We start from the raw sequence: 23,388 nt of genomic DNA, 5'->3' as shown, positions 1-23,388 counted from the left end.
GCTGGAGACAAACAGTGCAAGATGGGAATGTTTTCATTATGGGACCACCGATAACAGCTGGAAATGGAAAAGGCTTTCACAATACACCTGCGCTTTTGGCTTTGCATTCATGACTAAGAATCTGATTCTGTACTTTATATTTATTGTGCATGAACAATGAACTATGGTCCCACTTAATTCTCGATAAAGTTTGAACCATGTCAACATTGTCAGAGGTTTTCTGTAACCCAAACACTCTGGGAATGTCTCATATGTAGCAAAAGCGACATTTCAGTGATGTGCTTATGCAGTTAGATTTATTTGCCACGAGGCCCATAAAAGTACAATCAATCTGCAACAATAGTTAGAAGAACTAGGTTAAACATGTGTGGACTCGCATTAATGTCATAAGGTTTTTCAATTGTTTTCCAAAATTAAGAGGGCGTGGTTTATGGTAAACATGGATAAATACATTAAACACATCTGGGATTTGTGTAACAATTTCAGACCCATAAACCAGGATCAGAGTGCATAAACTATATAAGGAAAACTGATTAAGTTGCTATTGGTGTCTGTGGAATACAGTAAGCATATTACATTTGAGCTGTATTTGCACCAGTCCTTTGCATGGGTGGTTGCAGATGGTTGCTTCATTTTGTGTCTTTTTTGCGATCTCTCAGGCCTGCCCCAATTGTGGGAATGTAAGATAACTTGGTAAACTAATCCAACAGTGCAATAATTCCATGATTAGATTGTGCTAATTTCGTTGTCTCATAAACTTTTGAGTAGAGAATCAAATTCCATGTTGCAGCATGTGCAAATACCTATGGCAACTCTCAAAACAAAGAATATGGCTTCAATAACAAAATGGCCTTCAAGAAGCAAAATATGTATAGCCGTCACAGATTTGGAACAAAAAACCCAACAACAACTGAAGTGGATCAACACTGAGGTCATAACACACACAAGATGTCTGAAAACTCTCAATTTGAAAGTACTTTTTGAGTCAGGCTTGTAAAAAGCTCACAATGTGCAATGTGGCTGGCTCCAGGGACGTCATCAATGACATCATCAATGACATCACCTGTGACCCTTTTGTCAACCTTAGGACCAACCATAAACCCCTAAACCAATAACAGGCTTGGACAATGTCCACAAAGTTCCAACACCGCTCATCCTCTGACACTTCTGATTACATATTCATATTTTCTGTGCTCTCTTTCCTAAAAAGTTTAAAACCCCAGAAATGTCCTGCTTGCTTGGCTTGGGATGTCCCACAATGCTCTGCATTGGCAGGCTGTTGCTGCTTCTGCCACTACCCACCTCTTTTGGTCGGTGGTGGGCTGTGACATGAAAACAAAGTAACCAAAGAAATAGAAACGCCTGGAAAGAAAGATAGGTCCATTTTCTTGTCCGGTTTTGTCTGGACTGGACACTCGTCAAACATGGCTTCTCCCTTTTGCTTTGTCCAGCCTTTTCTGATGAGGAATGCTTAGATCACAATGTCGTTGTAGCTCACATATTTCTTCTTTGCAGCTGGGCCTATGAAGAAAAAAAATAACAAGTCAGATTTGATCCTGGAGGAGGTTGGTTTTCAAATAATGCCAGATGCTTGGAGGAGTGAAATGACAGTTAGTGATGAATGCAAACTGAACAGACTCCATATTTCAGAGTTGATTCGAATAGGGTATTCGAAGTATCGGATAATCATCCAAAGTAGATTGCAATCCTCTCCAACGCCATCTACTGGTGCAGAGCCGCAATTATGAGGAAGTACCTCATCCAACCCCTCTTCAAAGAGTCTGAACTCAGCGTTTGATTTGTTGAAGGCTTGAATTATGAACTCTCAAGTACAAGCAGAGGACACTTATCGCATGGCATTTCCTCAGACGAGGGATCGCTTCTGACTTATAAAATGCATCTAGGGATTTTTACACAAAGAAAGCAGCGGCAGAAGAAAATTGTTTTTTTTCTTTCAATAAAATTCAGAACAGCTTTGTACAAACTGTTTTGTAAATAGATACGTTCATAATAGTTTTACATATTCCTTTTTATATTATAGTGACTAAGGTGTTTTTGTCTTCTGAAATGCTTTAAGTATGTTTACCCTTATTTTACGGGGGGAAATTGTGCAGTGAATTATTTTATAATGAATTGCTATTTCTAATCAGTAATCATAGGCTGGGATGTAGCACCAAATCATGGGCCCTGAGTACAATAAGTTTTCTCTGTTTAAAAATGCTCATTGCAGATTTTGAATGGTAAAAAGGAGGAAGTTGAAATCCATGTACGGTATAAACAAAATACCAGCTAAACACAAGTTCAGAATTCTCCCGATAATGTGCTTATACACTTTTCGTCAGTTCATGTCAGTTAAGGGCAAAACTAGACTCTGTTGGTCTTGGAGTTCAATACAAAACTGCTTTTAATATCTATTACTCCTCTAAAGAGAAATGTAAGGTTATCTTGGTTTTGAGAGATCATAGCTCAAACAATAAAGCACGTGCAGTGAAGGAGCCCAACATTTCTCTTTTCCATTGAGATACACGGAACATTTTCAATGGTAAAGTGAAAACCCATTCAGCATAAACCAGATGAGATCAGCGGTCATCCTTTAGTTGTACTATCTCCTTTTTGCAGCATTGCCCTCCAACACCGGCTGCAGGCAACTGCTTGCCCTTTTTAAGTTCACCCAATGACAAATGTGTCCAAGCCAAAAGCACCTCATTAATCATGCTCTTTGCATATTCCTCACTGAACCAACAACAGGCTCTCTATTGTAAATATTAGCAATTATTATGTCAATATATAACTTTTTGGGTGGACAATCGCCCCTATTTTAAAAACCTTTTATATCTCTTGAGACTAAGTTTATCTTCAGGTAAAGATGTGTGGTCTTCTCAACATACTTGGAATCAATAGAGAATATGTAAAACGACAAATTACTTCAGGGACTGTGTTAATCCCTCCACTCAAATCAAACAAAAGAAACGGATTTCAAATCAATTTGTCTCCACATATTCTTCTTATTCCCTCAAGTTCGAATTTTAAAGCTTTACTTTTAAACGTTTTTTTGTAATCACAGGGGTGCCGCAAAGAAAATGAGTTTGGTAGATATGGAAGCACAACTCGTAGGCATTCTTTGTGAGAGGAGCTGAAGAGATGTCAGCGTCTTTGTTATATCAGAAATAGACTTGTGGAGAAATACACAGGGGCCTTATAACAGAATCAGGGAAATCTGGCCTTTGACTAGAGGCCAAATCCAAAGTAACAACCTGAGATAGGAGTCTTTGTTGTTACACGAAAGGTGTGGAAGGAGGTGTTCAGCGTGCCATTGAACGTGATGGTGCAGTGGAAGTTCAAGGCGACGATGAGGAGAGAGGAGAGCGTTTCGGGAGCGAGACTGAAAATGAAACCAGATCCATTATATACTTTGATTTGATTTCATTGAACATATGTCATCCCGTGTCTATGGCTTATTCAAACACTGGCTATGTTTAAAAATCTGATCGTTATCGGATTTCTGGAGTAATCTTACATCTGACTAATTCATGTGGCAAAGACAAACATGAAAGAGATCATTGTACATATAACAGTTATTCTAATAATCCATTGATTAAACACTCATGATAAATCTGATCCAATGATTAGGTGGTCCAATTATGCAACTTATCAGATTTTTCCTGGCCATGTAATTGCCTGAAAGACCTGGAAATATAATAATTCCCCTGTTGTCTCTAATCTCCAGCCTTGTAGTGTGTTTCTGGTTCGAGAGTCTGTTTTATATGAATTGCCTTGTCTGTGGGTTGTGCTGCAGATTGTCTCTGAGCCCTCAATGGCACTTTCCTCAATACATACAATAAATGGTATAGTGAAGAGAAATACCAGTAAACATAACCGACTAAAAAGGACAGGAGGAGGGAAGAGGACCAGGCCTGACCCAGTCCGACAGATGGCTCTAGAGGTCTTCGGGGAGCCATGACGGAGCCGCTGCCTGCCAACACTACGACTACGGGCTGTTGGCTTCCAGCATGGACTCACTCGGAATAGAAACACATGCCATGGGTCCAGAGTCCCAGCCACGTTAAACACACTAGCATAGCCCCCACTGTGCAATAAAAACGAGGCTGATTGATGAGGGAGGATTCTCAATGTCCCCAGAGGAATAGCTCAAGAAAAGCATTCACGGTCCCTTGTTGTATATGACTCACATTGAGGTTTCTGGTGCATACAGGCAGAGCTGGTGCTAAATATATATTGTGGATTGGTTTCAATATTTAACTTTTCCAAAAACATTGAAAAATCCAAAGTGTCATTGCAATTACATTAAAATTCATCCCTATTTTTAATTTATCTGGGATTTTGAGAAACCATGGCACCTTTTTTCCACAATTGCATAGGTTTATTTGGTTGCAAAATTGAGCAGAACTGGTCAACATCAATTTGCTGTAAATATATTTACATTTTTACAATGATAGCTATGTATTTTGTGTGTAAGTACCTAATTCATGTTAATGTGTAACTGTACTGTCCCTGTCAAATAAATAAAGTCATAAAATGCACATGGTTAAAGTTGAGAGAGAGTTTGTTAGAGTTTGTTGTCATTCTGTATTGCCTCAACACACAAAATTCCTGACCCACTTTCCAATGAAATTAGAATTCCTTTCATCCCTCCTCTGGAACTTATTAGCCCAATAATGTGCGGGTGGCTAGAGCCTTTCCCAGCAGCCTTGAGCAATTTACAGCTAAGACAAAGTTGCATTGCTGACACCCCTTACCTTGCACATACTTGGACTAGGGCAATTTAGAGTCTCAATTCACCAAGCACTGGGCAAGCAGGCACAAGCCCCTCGGTTCTTTGACAGGAGCGCTGAGTGTTCCCGTGACAGCTTTACCTTGGCTGTTGTGCCAGTGCGGAGCAAATGTTGCCGTTTACCTTGGAACAATGAATGATCTGGGCTCTCTTTTTTGTAAGCTTGTATGTTATGTTCAAAGTCATTCTCGAGGGTCAAATACACAGCTACTGTATATAGATGCTCCCAAAATAATACAAGAGAACAGGGTATAGAAATCAACGCTCGCTCCCATCATTCTCCTTGTGGAAAAGTTATGAGTGAAGTGAATGATGGCGATAAAGAGCTGTGGATAAACCCTCTTTTCTTACATTGTCAGACTGAAGCGTTTTACCCATAAATCTCTCAATTCCTCAATGAGCATACTCTCTCCCCATCTCCATAAAATAGTATATGGATCAAGGTCAAGGTAAAGTACGAGTAGAAGATTAATTTGTTCTTACCTCAGATAAATTATGAAATTAGCCTGTCAGGGGGAGAAAAAAATGATTTGGTAAGTTGCCCAGTAAGAGATTATAATTGGATCAAAAGTTAATTTTTAAAACTTAAGAGTTTAGGGATGGATGTGTTTAATACATCATGGTCAGTTGTTAATGATAGATTTTATAAAGGGACAATTAAGATAATTTTTTTCATGTAGAATTAGCATTTATCATAAATGTTTTATAATAGATATTTATCATCTAATTTCTATCGAAAACATACTGTTGGTGATACTTTGTAACATAAGATCTTCATCAACAACCTAGAGGAAGGCCTTCCAGTGAAAATATCCTAAACAACCAGTAGAATTCTCTGGAGGCCCCATAGAGATTGCTTTGCCTGGAATGTTCCACATAATTAACTTGGCTCATGCCAGATTGATCTGTGTCTCACTCTAAATTCAGTTCTTCACATGAATCAATCTGGGAAGGGTCTTGCTAAAAGCTGCCAGGATATGTGCATGTTTTTGAAAACAAAAAAGTCCATACTTCTATTTATTTTGGTTTGGGTTGTTTTGACTTACGCCCAAACCCCAATGCTGCTCTGTGATTGGTTCCAGTCCCGCCTGTGGGCTCTAAATGCCATGTGACTGGCCGGTTTACCACTAGTGCAACTGCAAACCAATCATTGGGAGCCTAACAAAAACATAAAAAAATAGCTAGAGCTTCCTATTAAGGTTCACAGTATGGCATAAAACATATTCTGACCAACGGTAATACCACCAGCAGTATTTTTATCTATTTTTTGGCAAGAAAAATGCTGTTAATAGAAGGAAAGAAAGACAAGTGCCTTTCAAACTGTGGAGCAGGCAAATCAAATAGGTGTCAGAGACCCCACCAGAAAAGTTCCACAGTGCAGCTTTAACTATTGTATTTTTTCATTGTTCTAATTCTGTCAATTGGCATAGTCAAGATTATCAGCACAATATGAATGCAGTGTGTAGTACAATGCCTGAGTACATACTGTTGGGGTCGACGTTCTCACAGAGCTCGGTCTTGGCCTCTCCGTTGGGTCGGTCGCTGGTCTTGTGGGACAGTCTCGTGGACATGGTGGCGACTGTGACAACAGCTTTGAAGGAGCGCTTCCTCTTCTGCACATTCAGCTCTGGGTGGAAGATGATGACGTACACTTTGGGCATGTAGAGCATCCCCAGCGCTACGGACGCACTCAGGTTCATGGAGATGGTCAGTGTGGTGGTCTGGATGAACAGCTGGATGACAGACAGGAGAAGGAAAATATGGTTGGCTATAATTCAAACAGATATAAAATGTACGATAAAATGCAGCAACAACAACAATGACAACAACCACAACAACAACTATACTTATCACCTTACACAAAGTTTACAACATGATTACTGGTACTTCTGATACTGCCACGATACAACTAAAACTGACCAGAACTCCAACTGCCTCTCCTTGGCCATCCTTCATCTATTACTAATTTCTGCCAGCTTCTGCCACCAATAGTTCTCCATCCTTTATTGTTATTTTCCACTTTGCCTCCGATGTAACAATTCAAACATGTTCAAAAACTTTCAGCGGTTACATGGGACCATCGCTGAACAGTGCCAAAAAGAGATTGTCCATACATCGTCTTGATTCATTTTTGTAATCTCGTGATTTTTTTTTTTTTATGGGCCCATGTTTGTGAAGCGTATACCTCTCTCCTAGAACAGCGGCAAACAGCTGGATATCACATTGAAGTTTTATGTCCTGTGTATATTGCGCTTGCATCTGAAGCTGTGGCCCTTTGAACCCAATAGCAGGCTAATATGAGGCAGGCTGATTGCATAAAGAGGCCTGAGCTGGGCTGTAATGGCCTTTTCAGAGTGGCTTTCCTCCAGCTCTGCCAAACTGTCTTCATGTGTTATGGCCACTACGTGTTAGCACTGTGATTTATGCCATTTACAGTCAGAACTGCATATACGAGGCAGATAATGTGGCTTTTTATGAACACTCTTAGGATTTATAAACAGCAAGCGCCAATTTCCAGGACCTGAAACTGCCCAGCAGTTTTAATTTTAAAGGTCTTGTACTCAATTCCTTTTTTTTTGCATTTAATAAAGTAAAATCTGTTTTGCCCCAGTACAGCTCTATTGAAAAGCATCTATTTGGGTGAAATTGTGACTACAGCGCTTTCTCTGCATCTAAATATAAAGTGTTTTATTCTCCGTGAAGCAGGAAGTGCGCTGTTAGCATGCTAATGTTTGTTAGCTTTACCGTGGCGGCAAAACTTGTTCTGGGGTAAGAGATTTGTGAAAAGGGCCTATAAACTAATCACAGTGAATATTTAGGATGCTCAGATGGCATTAAGTGAGTGAGTGATACACGTGGACCACTGCAAATGGTTTAAAATGAACAAGTTCTGCTCATTTTGAAAATTGGAGTAAACAAAATGTGTTGATGTTAATAAATAGGTATACCAGGCAGTTAGTAATCCTGCAAGCCTACGAATTCTATTTATTTAACATCTCTAAAACATCTCCTGCCAACCGACCACAAAATTACATTACCAGCTGTGCTTAGTCAATCCCTTCTTGTCTCCTTAATATTAAAACAAAAGCTTATCTCATACATGTGCAAAGAAGAAGAATCTTGTCTCCTTAATATTAAAACAAAAGCTTATCTCATACATGTGCAAAGAGGAAGAATTTTCTTGTATCTGAATGAAACATCGACAACCCTGATAATGCATGACTCACCAGCAAAGCAACTATCCTTCAAGGCTGACACAAAATCATATCTATATCATTTCATCCTCATTTATCATTTTAAATTCTCTAATTATTCTATACATGCTAATGTCAGAAATTGTATATTTATGATAATAAAGTAATTTAATAAAGTGATTTAGTAATATATATATATATATATATATATATATATATATATATATATATGTATATATATATATATATATATATATATATATATATATATTTTTTACTATAAAGACCCGACCCAGTGGTAATGAAATAAAGTCAGTTGGTGGACCACCAACTGACTAGTCAGACCAATTTGATTTTTATTTTTCACCAGTCAACCCATATCTCAGTGAATATAATTACATTCCCTCAAACATAGAACGGCTAGACATTGTTGTACTTGCTCAGCTCAATCTGGTTTATTGTCCAAACCAGAACTCTGGAATCGAAGCATGTAACACGTTTTATGGGTCAATTGATTTATGAAAAGACATCGAGATCAATGTCAATATAAGACAGCACAACAACTTGGAACCAATTATCCTTGACATAAGTTCGACTAAGCACTATATAATTGGAGCACCGTGGCTTTAGAGAGGTATTGATTTGCTCTAGCTTGTAAGAAAGTGAATGTTTTTAATATCTCTCAAAATGTCAAGCTGTTTATCTGCTTGTTGTCAGTGATCAGCACTGACAAGACAATACTTTCTCTAGCGGCGTGCAGCGAGATCCACCAGAATGAGTCCAATGTCAGCCTGACTAATGAAGTAGAAAGCAAATGGAAATTGTGTCTGGGTGTGTCTGATTTGTTAGCAGCTGTTTGCATCACTTCCATTGCCAAGTCAGTGAGGTGTGATAAGACAGCTCTTCTGATGAGATGACATGTCAGATATGGTTGTTGCAGACACAGTATTGATAAGATCAGGGATTAGTTTCAAGACGCCATAGTCTTTCGTGCTTACATATCGTAATTTGCAAGAACACAAGGTATACAGTAGGTACAACATATGATCTAACCTGTTCCAGGATGGTTTTACAGTATGGGATTATTAAGTGCACAGCATATTCCTCACTTTCAGGTCTTAGTAGTTTTTGACACTATGCCACAGTGCACCAATAATAACCAAGACACTGATAAACTTGATTATTACTCCTGATTAAACTTTTTATACATTCAATTATTCTCAACGTATTTAGAATGTAGCAGGCAGATCGGTTTTAAGTACCCATTTTCTCAATTTAGAAACCTTTCTGTTTTGAGCAGCATCTGCATTAAGGGAGTGTCTGATGTCACTTTGTTTTTATGTGACGTGAAACTGCCCTGTGTGCCTTTTGGATTGCCCCTTTGGGATAAATTTTGTGTTTCTGAATTTGACACGCAGGGATGAAACCAAGCAATGAGACAAAAACATCAAAAATAATAAATATGAACATGAAATATCTAGTCTTCTTGGGGACCACAAAATGTAAGATTCCCAGTACAAACCATATACATTACATTATACAATTTAAAAGGTGATTGTGTCAGTTTACCTTGAACATTAACAATACATTTGATATAGCAATAATCATAATCAACATTAAATATTCAGAATGACCTTAAACATGATTTGTTCTGTAGAAACTATTTTTAAAAGATTTACGACCAAAGATTGTAACACATAATAATGTTCAATGTGCAGTAAGATTATTTTACAAATACAGTGCAAAAATTGAGGACTAGAAGGAACACATAGAAGGAACATTTAACTAACTAGACCTAAATTAATGATTGAAGTGTAATGAACAAGCATGTAGACTCAAATGCAATGAAGGGTTATGTCGGATCAGAGGAAGGGTGCTATTTGTAGCTTGATGGAGGGACAACGGAGGGGAGACAGTTCATGAATTAACTGATCAAAAGATGACAGGCAAGAGAATATCATTGATTGGGGAATAAGGTTGGAATTAAAGCTTTACCTTGTTGAACTTGCATGCAGCTTAATTGAGCTCTACTCGCAAACAGACAATATTCAAACAGTTGTGTTCTCATGTATAGAGTTGTGTAGGTGCTATACACAAGCATGTGACAAACAAAGTAAAAACACATCTTGATAAGGCTGAGCAAAATAATATGTCTGTTTGCCGTAACCCGACCGACCCGCTATGAAACTAGCCGACTGGAAAAAAATTATCAGCATTTTGCTGAAAAAACGTCAAAATCTTTTATTTTTCAATTATTTCGCCGACTCACCGACTGGTCTTTCCTAAACCACAGTGTCAAATATTTTTATCACGCTGATAAACTTGTCTTTCATCTTAAAGTACTGAAAACGTACTGCGCACCGAATGTGCATCTTCATATTCAGTCCTCCACATGCGTCTACAGTAAAATAGACCGCGCATGGGAGACGTCAAATTGCCTTTTACAAGTTGGTTTGACTCTGTCGGCGCCACTGACATGTCCATAGTAATGTCAGCCTCTGTCAGGGTGTGAAATCTGACTTACGCAAATGCATTCTGGGATTGACAGACGCCCAGCAGCGTCATCACAACAAACATGGCGGCGCCAGTGTCCCCCGCATGCTCCCCCCGCTCGCCTTCGCTACCAAAATAAAGGATAGCGGCGTACAAAAGGTCGATTGAAATATCTTAAAATCATGAGATTTAGTCTCCCGATCGGGTTGATAGAGACGTTTTCCGTCATTGACGGTTGAAGCCTGACTCCTGGTGGTCACTCCGACTCAAAAAATGACAAAATTTGGATAATTTTTTTTTGCCTTCAAAGTAAAAAAAATAAGAATTTGCCTACCGTCCGACCCACTTGAAAAATGTTGACTCGGGTTACAGCAAACAGACAATTTATTTGGGGTAGCCTAATGCTGCTTTTATAAAGAACTGGAGAAGCCTTTGATCTGGTAACAAAGAACAAGCCAGTTCATAAATATAACATAGGCCATTTGTCTTTTGTGTTTGAAGAATTTCTGTTCCAAATGGCCATGGTGGGGATTCTGGAGCGTGGACATCAACACTGCTGATTAATTAGACTTCCTTGGTCTTCCCAAATAGGAGCAGGGTAATGTAACCTTTATTATGATTCAGTGACAGGCATGATGCAGCGTGGGAGGAGAACTCAGTGTTCCTGCTTGGAAATTGGGCCAGATCTTCCACATTCAAAAACACCGGTAGTTCACTACTCTTCCCTCTGTGTTCAACTTAAATGCCTTTTTCATTACCATCTCCGCCAACTAAAAAAATACAGGGGGAAAGTGTATCATATTAGGGGAAAAACATTGGGCCACATATGGAGGCAAAGCGACGACAATAACAACAGCAGTTATGCAAGAAAACAATATTACCACTGCGCGAAGTGTAATGATGTGTGTGCTCAGCTGGATGTGTGATGTGCAGCAAATAATATAGACAGAAATGAGCCAAACTCATCCTCTTCTTTGTGCCTCAGGGATGAGTCTAAGTCTAATCTGGGTTCTTAAATGTACGCATCTACCCAAACACCACGCTGTATCAGCCATAGTTTGTGTCCAAAATAAAATTCAAATAAAGCATCACCTTGTTTGGCTGGGACCATAACACTGGCTCATCTGCAGTAGGTGTCAGTCCCTTGATACTGTTTCTTGCAAAGTTATAGTGCATTTAGTTTTAGGATTTTACATCTTTTTAGGTTTAGTTTGACAAGATAGCAGCATGAACAAGAGGTGAAGTGCGGGTAGAACATTAAGCAAATTGCCAGGGCCCGGAATCGTTCTTTCAACATTGACGACGAACAGCCCTCTAAATGTGCTGCAGCTTACACCACACTATCAGGTAGAACTTCATTCAATTATTTCAAAATTAAGCAGTAGTAATACACATATTTTCTGTTTCAGACTTATAAAACAAATTCATTTCCCAGCGTCTGTATGGAGTCATTTCTGCATGAAACTGCAAATTTGCTTTTTTTAAATGTCCTTTTTTCCCCCAGTTGCTCAGTGAGTTTTACGGCTCCTCTGACTTTCCTCTGGTGTGACAAGCTCTGCATACTTCATGAACGTGGGATAGGATTTACATAAAATAACCTGTGTTCACTGACCTAAATACAAAAGATCCATCCCATATAGTGCATGACTAATAGAATGTTCCTGTATAAATATGTATGTGTGGATCATGCATAGATCAAGCTCTTAGTGTGATACTGAAATGTAGAGCAAAAATGCACTAAAATGAAATTATGAACAATGATGGCATGGGGAGGGCATGTATGTGTAGAGGTATATATGATGAATGCTTGAAGCTTCAGGGCATGGTGCCATTTGCTTCTCTAGATTTAGGCCTTGCAATGTGGTTAAAACTGTAGATCCTAATACGTTGTATGTCAATTTAATAGGAAGAACATACATTTTAACAATAAAATTTATGTTGTGGCAACTATAGTAGTGAATTGTGCATTGAGAGGTGCTATCTTGTAACACGCTATATAAATCCAATGTATTATGTCGGGGCGGCAGTAGCTCAGTTAACAGTCTTCTGATTTGAATGCCTGCGGTTCAATTCCTTAGGCCAGCTCTCGCCCTCAGTGTCAGCATACATGGTGTATGACTGTGTGTGAATGAGTGATGTAAAGCTCTTTGAGTGCCAATGTATACAATACTGACTTGTATAGGATGGGACAAATACAGAGAATAAAGCAAAAATAACCCTTACTTTTATTTTTTTCAGTAGAACAACCAACCTCTCACATGGTGTACAGTCATATGCACGGACATGGTTTCTTCCTGATAAAAGCCTCCTCACCTACACTGTGGACCAATACAACCACTATACTCCTTGTTATAGAACATGTAAATTGTAAAATGTTCCAGTTTTCCAGTGTTAAATTAAAAACAGTGGTCTCATTTGCCGTATTAATCACATGAACCATAGCTTGCTGTGATAATGATATGGCCTATAAGTAACTGGCAATTTGCGCTGGAGGCAGAGGGCGAGAGGACAACATGGACACTCCTTTGTTCTTAATTGGAATATGAATATCATCTTGGGAGGATAATAAGCAGCATGACCACACTCTCCCTTCTGGGAAGGCTAACATAAAAATTACTATACTAGACTTGCTGTAACATAGGTCAATCAGGAAGTCCCAGGAGTGGAGCTTGGTGTATGGTTGTTTCTTCAGGCTTTTATTTGACATATAATAGCAGTATCTGCACAGTGCTTCATTGTTCCTCTTAAGCCCTTGTGGGTTAAGGCGCTTGTCCCCAAAGATATGTCGAGCCCAGAGCCGATTAATCATTAAACAGGCCTTATGCCAAGAGACAACCCAGAGATCCGGCCTGGTATTGTCGGCACAGTCTGATGTAAACCGCAGAGATGGCTGCTGCAGCTTGAGCGTCTGATTCGGGTCTTTGGCTACTTCATTATTTTAGGCCATTAAACCATTATTAATGTCCAGCCTTGTATCACCAGTGATAGAGCAACATCCATATGGGCAACCTGTTGAATTGGGGTTGCGCTCTGGATAAAGATAATGCTTACCTGAAGGAGAAGGTGGTGATTTTTGAATCCAATCTTCACTTATCAAATGTCCTTGAAAAAGTGAAGAGAAAGACATGGTCGCCTTTCTGACCCGGCTGATTCCAACACTCCTCAGGAAGGATGAGGTGAATGAGCGGGGGCACCGCTCATAGACATCCAGCAGCTCTTCCCAATCTGGCTATCCATGACCAATTCTGGTTAAGTTTTTAAACTTCCAAGACAAGGTAAGAATCCTGAGGCTAGCCAGGGAGAAGTGAAATCTCTAATCGGAGGGAAAAGAGGTCCTCATCTACCCAGATTTGTGTCCTGAGACTGTAAGAAATGCTGTGATTTTCATGCAGTGAAAAAAGAAGCTCCAGGCCGCCAACATCAAATACCCCCTCTTTATCCCAATAGGCTGAGGGTCATGGTAGAAAGAAACCCTAAGTTTTTCAACTATTCCAAAGAAGCTGTTATTTTGTGATATTTCCTCCGGAACAGCGACATAAGAAGACATTCCTCTCCCTACAGTTAAGCTTCGTTTTTTTTGTTTTTGTTTATTTTTTGTCTGTGCTCTTTAAGAGAACATTTAAGTTACACATACTTTCGGGTAACCTCAAAGGAACATTATACTGCACAGACAAGAAGGGGCACTGGGAAGAGGTTTGCTGTAAAATGCCTGCTGTAAAATTTGGCGTGTTGTGACTATAACCTTCAAGGCAGAAAAATGTAATTTTGTTGCTCAGGAAACTGCAATTTTGAAACAGAAAGTCTGCGATAACGGGGCTACAACATGGAGGCTAAAGTGAACGGCTCACGGAGCTAAAGCTGCAAAATGACTGCAGAGATTCAGCTTAAAACACTGGCCTCACTAACATAAAGTTTTACAAACAAGTTTCTTAATTAAAGTTATGTGACGTACACAAAAAAAATAAGTATAAAATGTGTTATTTTAAGCAGAAACTCCTTATTTGTTATTTGTGTATTACTAAACTATAAAGTTTATTTAAAAAAAAGTCTTGAATATGTTTAAAAAAAATATCTATTGAAAGTACAAATATATCAACCGATTATTCGATTAATTGAATCCTGCATTGATCCGATACCCTGCAGGAATAATCTGTTAGCGCAAAGAAGGAGCCCCCCGCCTCCTCTTTTGCACCAACTAGTGAGCGTGAGAGCCACTATTCAGGATGAAACGTCCAAGATCCATAAGTACATCAAGGACAAGGCTCCTACAGATGACGTGCTCAGTGAATGTCTCAGAGGATGATGTAACAGAGGATGATGAGGTGCTGGAGGGACCATCATGGGAGGACAAGCCCAATAGCCCATACATGGGATGTACCACCGGAACATAACTGAAGTGGCTGATATCACAAAATCCTACCAATGGCAGAGGCCCTGATCATGGCAGCACAGGAGCAGACCCTGAACACCAGATCAATAGAGGCCCAGATCTACCACACCAGACCCAAGGTGTAGGCTGTGCAAAGGGGGCCCTGAGAATATCCCACACATAACTGCAGGGTGCAAGATGCTGGCAGGGACAGCATACATGGAGCGCCATAACCAGGTGTGCAGAGTACGTGCTGGAGACCCTTAGGACAAAGTGGGAAACACCTCCAAAGGTGGTGGAGAAAGACCGAGCCAAGGTCCTCTGGGACTTCCAGATACAGACAGATCGAATGGTAATGGCGAACCAACTGAACATAGTGGTGGTTGACAAGGGTCAGAGGAAAACTGTGGTGGTGGACATCCCAGTATCATGGGATGGAAACATCCGGAAAAAGGAACATGAGAAACTAGAGAAATACCAAGACCTCAGTGAGGAGCTGGAGAAGGCCTGGAGCGTGAAGGTATCGGTGGTGCCTGTAGTGATTGGAGCACTTGGGGCAGTGACCCCCAAACTGGAGGAATGGCTTGAGCAGATCCAAGGAAAAACATCAGACATCTCAGTCCAGAAAAGTGCAGTGCAGGAACAGCAAAGATACTGCACAGAACCCTCAAGCTCCCAGGGGCCTCTGGTACAGGACCCGAGCTTGAAGGGGGGATAAAAAGAGACCGCCCCCGGAGGGTGAGGAAGAGTTATATATATATAGGCATATACAAAAAAAGCCTCATTAATGCTATGTTAAATAAAGTCTGCCGTCTGAAAGCTACAGAATACGGGCGTCAGAGAGTTTGATGATGATAAGTACAGCACTAGGTCCAGGTCAATGCTGACTCCTGTAAAATGTATGGATGGCACTTTCCAGCAGAGTGAATTTGGTGGAACCTGTGACTGAAGAAAAATCAAATGAGAATATTCTTGCCTTCCAAAGGCCTTTTAGACCAAAGTCTTAACAGAGAAGCAGAAATGAGGAGGAAAAGAATACAGTTGAAACAGAATGTGCAACAAAATTATGCCTGAAAGTAAAATTAAAGATCATGACAAAAGTACACCACCTTGTAACTGCAAGAAATGTTGCATTTGAACCCATAGCCTCTTTGCACATAAGTTCTATATTATATTATTATTATTATTATTATAAATATCATATAATAATAATCATAATATGCATTTGAAAGAAGTAAATGTATTCCTGGGTGATGGATGAGCTACAAAAAATAAAAATAAAAAGGTAGGTAACTAGGGAACAAAAGTAACGGATGAGAAAAGGATAATATGGGGGAAAGAAAAGTTGAGTGAGTTCAGCAACAGTAAGTGTGAGGAGCAGGACAGCGGTGCTAAAAGGTTAAGTGGGATTCATAAGATAGCAATTGAAGCCTGAGTGCAAAAACAGGTATACGGAGGGAGCGATAAATGATGAATGAGTGAACTGGGGGGAAAAGGAGCAGCAGATGGCAGCAGGTTGGCAACTTTTAGACTTGGAACAGCTATGAGATATTGATCACAGTCACAGCCTAAAAGTTGAGCGTGAGGGTCGACAGGAACAGTACAGTTGGCACCAAAAGTGCAAAGAAGAAGCAATTTTGTTAAGCCCTCAATTCTCTGGTAAAAACCTCAACAAGTTATAAAATAAACTTGGAGGCAACTAAATCCATGTGATGTATTCTGTGGCCATAAGACAGTTGTAAATTACCTGATGTGTACATCCATCCATCCATTTTCTACCGCTTGTTCCCTTTTGGGGTCACGGGTGACTGGAGCCTATCCCAGTGACTTCGGGCCTTAGGCGGGGTACACCCTGGACAGTGGCCAACTTGTCGCTGATGTGTACATATGTATTTTAATAGCCTGCTAGTAGGAAAGTGTATGTGATTATTATCGCCTACAGAGGAAATGTAAATGCAATGAGAGCGGATGGAAAAGCACACACAACGCTTACGCTGATATGGGATTATTATTTCTGATGCAATGGTAGGAAGGAAACAGAGGGGGAATAGACACTCAAGGAGGAGGGTTTAGCACTTTTGCACTAAGCTGTCAGGACATAGCACCCGCTCCTCGCTCCAAAGTCAACTTCCAACACTGTCAATCTCTTGGTGTACTCAAAACATGCTGAGTTGAGCTTATATTCTCCCATACAAAAGCACACATTGTCCTCGTCTCTCCGTGACTCTCTGATTTATTCACTTTAAGTTAGTAGCATTTCAGAACCCCACTAATATCAGCCAGGAAATTTTGTAAAACTTTCTCATTTCCTCCCCACATTAGGAGCTGACAGGTGAAGGAAATAGAGAGGAGGATTGTTTTCGCAGTCCAATTAATATTACAAGTCTGTGTGTGAGATATTCTGAGGCAGAGGATCTTTAGAGACAAATGCAGTGAGAGTTGAATTCTTCAGCTCAAGCACACACAAGGAGTACTCCCAGTATAAACTTCTGAATGGGTTGTGGATTTTTAGCAGCAAAAATCTCAACAATATATATATATATATATATATATATATATATATATATTGATAGATAGATGGATAGATATATATACGGTAGATAGATGGATAAAAATAGACATTGTACAGCAGTGTTTCCCAACAGATGTATAGTCCCCCAGGGTTACACGAGCATTAAAATAATAATAGTAATTGACAATATTTAATATGATTTAATTCTATTTAAGAATTATGAGAGGGTTAAGAGGGTGGAGTGAGAGACAATGTTTTGCAGCTTCAAAAAGGCTGTGAACCACACTATTTCTCATCTCTGTTTCAGAGAAGGCATGGAGTGCAAAACGGCCTCAAGTGCTGAAGGTAAAGCAGTCCTCATTCATATTTTGTGATCAATGAAACTTATCGATTCTTGTTTAATTTTTTATGTTGGTTTTTACATTTTTCTGTGAACCAGTGGTGGAGTTTGACGTTTTTATTAAAGTGTCATGCACTCAGGTGCCCAGCCAACTTCGGCTTATATGACACTATTAACATTAAGTAAAGAAAGAAATATGTCCGTGTAACCAACAATATCCAAATATCGGAAAGCACAGCTTATTCATGTTATCTCTGGATACAAAGTATTTTGCCTTCTTTACAAAGGTTGGCACACAGAATATTAAATTTTCAAATAACCAGTACATAATTTCACTTTCCGGCTGCCAAAACAAATCATTATTTTGAAGTTGGATTATGTTATACAAAGAAGTCCTTAAATCAGTATAAAGTGGGTGTGATAAAATGTGAATATATGAGTATATTTCTGTGATGTATTTTATCTGCATAATAGTGATATTTTATCTGCATCATTAGTCTAAGAGAAGAACGGGTGTGTGACAAACTGCATTTGTGAAGGGGTCGTAAAGATGGGCCAAAGGATGTTTACCCGAGGGGGTGTGACAGCCCAGAGGGGTTTGGGTAATGTTTACCCAAGGCTTGATCTCTAGGAAAAATACCAGCTGTAAAACAAGTGCCTTGAAGTGAGGCTGACCAATGAGAAATGTGACCCGCCTATTCCAGAATATCTAATAAAACCAACCAGCATGGGAAAAAACGGGGTGAGACGCAGGAGGATCACGTAAGCTGCTTACAACAGCCCCAGCGTTTTCTCCCAAGCATGCCATACAAATGTCTGATATTTCTGTGTCGTTTCATATTCTAAGTTGAATTGTGTTCTCGATGTGTTACGGAATAGCATTGGTGTATTGTCTCATCCCAGGACAGTGGGTAATAAAACATGACATGGAATTCATTCTCCACCAAACATAAGTTACATACAATACACAACCTTCTCTGGAACTCTATGATAATCCCCATTTCCACCTCTAGGGGCAGCACTCCTGCTCTTAGCTGAGCGCACAGAGACCTCTGTCTTCTTTTTAAATTAGACATTTCACATCAGAAACGAAACATTCATTAAACTGTATATAACTTCTTACTTTAGGCTTTTGCAGCACATGTATGTGATTTCCACCTCCTGCCACAAGAGCATTTTCTTTCCCTCTGCTGTTGAATGCCTGTCACTTTAACAAACATTTAATCGACAACCACTCTGTTCACTTTCTGCACTACATCTGTAAATCTAACTCTACATTTTGTGTATATACTTAGTCTATTTTTATCTTTTTAGTAAACTTTTATTGTTTTATTTGTTTTATTTATTCATTAGTTTTATTTAATTTGTTTTATTTTTTTAAATGCAGGCATGCTTATTTGATTTGATATATCTTGCTTTTATTATTAATAATTTTCCTGTCCTGCAAGTGCTGACAATGGCAATAAACCTTTTCTGATTCTGAATTTAAAATGTTACTTAAATAAGTCTTTCTTCTTTTATTCCTTTATTGCTTTCCACCATTGCAATAGACATGTTCTAATGTTGTTCCCTCATTTTCTTTCAAACATTAATCCTGTGTTCATTGGTTCTGTTCATGTGACTGCTTCATTAAACGTTTTCTAATAAAATGACCAAGGTATTTGCTTTGGACTTTGAAATCATATCTGCTAATGGTACTTTTCCTCTGCCATTTTTCCGATTGCCCCCTGCATGCAACATGCTAATGCGAGGGGCAGCATATGGTATTTTCAGAGAAAAAGAGTCCTGCCCTTTAACTTGATTTGTTGTCGTTGTAACACACAAATTAACACAAGCGGAGGTCTGCTGATGGGGGATCGACCGCTGGCCCGACACCATGTAATCTGCTAAAGCAATTCCATCAGCATCATCCTCTTGACTTTCTCTAACGAAGCTGTATTGATTAAATGCCTGGGCGTGTGTCTTTGTGTATGTGCATGTAATGGGCCTGTGTGGCTTTTTTGTCAGTGAAAGACATGGGGATTGAGGGTAAACAGTGAAGACCCAGAATAAGCTTTGTTTGAAAGTGCTGTACCACAAAAGCTGCAATCAGAGCTGAAACGTTAAAGCAAGACAAATGGAAGGGCTTGGTTAAGCATTGAACTGGGCTTTGAGTGTAACAAGCAAATGTAATCAATGAATAATGAAATACTTGGGCAAGTAAAGTCAAGTCATTCAGTGTTTTTCTCATGCTGTGAAAGAATGTCATTTTAGCTAAGTTGAAACAAAAACAATTGCTGCTACTTCCCAATTGTCTTCAATTCCAGACTTCTCTTCCACAGCAACACACACAAAATGGCCAGGATAGCAGATATTCAATTTTCATTACATTAAATTTGGTCTGGAACCTTTCCCTTTAAACTCAGTAAATGCAGTAGAATCTTTGTGAATTGTCTTGTTCCTGTTCGTGTGTTATGCACAATGTCCAGTTTTGTGTGAAAAACCTCAAACCATGACTGGTGCAGTCGGATCAATCTGTATTAGGTTTCCAAAACACCATGTTCATTACGACGGTCAGTCAGTGTAATATAATGGTATATAATAATATATAATAATATATAATGACATTTAATAATGTAATTTAAAACCTGAGGTATTTAGATTATCAACAGCATTTCTGATAATCTTTGGTTGTCGTAGTATTATGATCATTTTAAAGGAACCAACAGGCACTACATGATAGTGAAACTGTCTTCCCCCAACAGTCATGTATTCAAGGACAAGATCGCAATACAATAAAGATATATTTCTGGTGCTAAAATATTACCATAATTATGAAAAAGCTATTGTATGTATATTCCATCATTTATGTAACATCCAAGAGGTTCATTGCAGGTAAAATAAAAACTACATTTACATACTACATCTACTACAATTCTTTTTACATTTAGATAAGCCTAATTCTAAGACATGTATAAAGCAAGTCACCCAGAGTGGCATGTTACAATAGGGAAGATACAGCATGTGCTACATCAAACTGGTCATAAAGTCCAACAGCTCGACATCAGACTGGAGCGGACACGGTGAGCTGAGGCTGTGTGAACGCGTCATTAATCTCGCTGCTGGCTGACGTCACAGGTATATTGTGTGGGGCGCTGCATGTGACGGACGTACCTCCCCCGGAAAGCAAAGGGGTGAAAGGGGTGGAGCCAGTGGGAGGAAAATACTGGATTTAGAGTCCAAACCTGCAATTTGACCAGTCCTCCCTTCACACCCTGCTGAGCGGAGAGATGCAGGTCTAGAGGAAATAGAGGCTGAAATAGAATTGTTACATCTTGATATAAAATATATTAAACAAATGTGGTCTATTTCAGTTCTATTCTTCAAGCGGTACATTTTATGAAATTAAAAATGAACAAAATTATGGGCAATAGTTCAATGGTAAATGTCCAGAGTAGTTCCGTGCGCGCCTTCGGACAAGAATGAGGAGGTGATTTATGTTTAGACTGCTCCCCAGCTGGGTCCCAACACAGAGGTCCTGTTCTGAACACTGGCAACAACACCACGCACGAGCTCAGGCTGCAGCTGTGCCCCCTCACTGCACTTACAGGAAGTGTCTGACTAAAAACATTCAAAACTCAAGTTAAACGTATGGTGCATATGTCAAGTTCTATGTGAAATTTAAAAAAGACAATAATATGTGGAAAAGTTCAGGGCTATAGTATGTTTTGTATTTAATACAAAACATACTATAGCCCTGAACTTTTCCCCATATTAGCCACGTTTCGACTGGTTTGCTTTGGAGCGGATCAGAGTAGTCAGAGAGCGTCTCCACTGTCGTAAGTGAACCGTACAGCTCTGTTACAGGGGTCCGAAGGGGGCGTCAAGACCCAAAATAATATATTTCCGGTGCATAATGCATCTGACATTTTCCAAAGCGATGCATTACTAAAAGAGATGCAAAAATGTGGTGTAAAAGTGCAGAGATGTTAAATAAAAGCAGAAAAAGCTGACGATAAATCAGAAGTTGTGTCTTGTTCAACCACGTCTCACAATGCAGCAAACTTAGAATTTCTAAATGTCTTTTTGTGAGTCACTGAGATAGGCGTAAAGAAGAAAAAGTATCTTTCAGGAACCATTTAGATTTGATTTATTAAGAATGCATTTGTTATGTTTGGAGGACATCAGCTGCGCAGACCCCAGCAGGCCGCCATTAACAGAAGTAACCCGAGATGCTCCAAAGTGATGTGTCTAGGGGCCCAGGGCCAGTCAAAACATGGCTATTGAAATAGTGTTAATTATGTTTTTTTTTTTTTATGCCTTTGGTGACATATATTTGTGACAAGCAGATTTTTGGCTAGAGACAGCAGCATAAACTGAATGCCAAATGAAAAACCTTGGTTCACTGCACAAAGCTAAGACCCGCACGGAAAGAAGTTTGAAGTTGGCAGTAGAAAAGACTGAGTTGGGAAAAGAGTCATACCTCTTGAAGTCGAGGCCTTTAAAATAAAACTGACAAGATGGGAGGTTGAAACCGGACAGCTGGAAAACACAACATCAATGACTACTATTAAACGCACTATCCGTGAAGAAATAAAATAAGCATTGCAAATATTGTCCTCCCCTCTGGCCTCCATGCATAGCTGTTTAATCTCCGACTACCACCTCGGCGAGTTCACCTGAAAAACATAACGCTAAATCAAGTCGGACGGTGGCGTTTTAAGGCCTAATGACAAGAACAAGAAACCATTGTGACCTTGGCATTTTGCATAAGGAGATGTATGACTCTCCAGGGAAATGAGCTGTTCTGTCGCCGCTAGAAAACACTCTCCTTTTGAGCTGATTTATTCATGAAGTGCTAACATGCCAAAGTATATTTGCTCTCTTTACATCTACATGTTACTAACACCGAAATGCTATTTAGGAGATAATGGGATACGATAACCATCCATTAAAAACCCTCTACTACGGCGTGGCAAAGGTTTTCCAACAAACACCCAATTTGACAGTTTATCCTAATTTAAATGATGTAGGACATGTTGACCAGCTGGTTTAAACATGGATTTGATGTTTACAATGTGGAAGACATCTAAAATATTAACTGCACTTTCTATTCACATATGGCCTTGAGTGTTGTCAAGTAAAGCCATGACATTCTTGTGACCTTTCGCTTTCATTCCAAATTGATAAATGGGTGGGTGAGTGTGCCATAAGGAGCCAAGAGAGGTTTTAAAAATAGAAAAATGGGATGAAATCTATGGTGTTAAAAGTAGGATTTGACAGGGCCAATTTAGACAGTTTCTTTTTGCAGTAGAGTTACATGGGGTTATAGGCCTGTCAATTTGTTAGATGATATAGTCGAAAAGCTTGTGGACTAAGGGAAAAGACAATGTGTTGTGATGATTAGAGCTGTAACAAGATGTTTTATCGTGAGAAAATGAAACTCTCCAATCTAATAACATTTCGATAGATTGTATCAGCACTAGTGATTAAAAGGCTTTGGGGATGGGCAAAAATGAATGTTAAAAAAAACAGGTGCATCAAAATACACCGGAATACTATTGAAATATATTTGTGACGGTTGAAGTTGCAGTTTAAAAAAAGCTGCACATGTACATAAGTATTCACAGACTTTGCTCAATACTTTGTTGAATCACCTTTGGCACTAATAACAGTCTTTTTGAGTACTGGTATAATACTACAAGTTTG

The 23,388-nt window shown here is 39.3% G+C and overlaps 1 protein-coding gene across 2 annotated transcripts in view; it reads right to left on the bottom strand.

Moving 5' to 3' along the window:
• Positions 1-558: 558 nt before the first annotated feature.
• The window catches only part of grm7 (glutamate metabotropic receptor 7), a 226,229-nt gene continuing 203,399 nt past the window's right edge, over positions 559-23,388 (bottom strand). The window contains exons 9-11 of one of the 2 annotated variants that reach the window (XM_072452079.1): positions 6,279-6,525; positions 5,276-5,298; positions 559-1,521 (exon numbers count right to left, since the gene is read on the bottom strand). In XM_072452079.1, coding sequence (XP_072308180.1) covers positions 5,294-5,298; positions 6,279-6,525 — 252 coding nt within the window. In that variant the 3' untranslated portion in view covers positions 559-1,521; positions 5,276-5,293. The remainder of the gene's footprint in view (positions 1,522-5,275; positions 5,299-6,278; positions 6,526-23,388) is intronic. The other variant, XM_072452078.1, reaches the window with a different exon arrangement.

Source organism: Eucyclogobius newberryi, unplaced genomic scaffold (assembly GCF_026437365.1).
Source record: "Eucyclogobius newberryi isolate DKJ021-1_F unplaced genomic scaffold, fEucNew1.0.hap1 SCAF_19, whole genome shotgun sequence".
NCBI classification, from domain to species: domain Eukaryota; kingdom Metazoa; phylum Chordata; class Actinopteri; order Gobiiformes; family Gobiidae; genus Eucyclogobius; species Eucyclogobius newberryi.
Note: the sequence above shows the minus strand (reverse complement) of the source record. Positions and strands in the feature narration are given on the sequence as shown.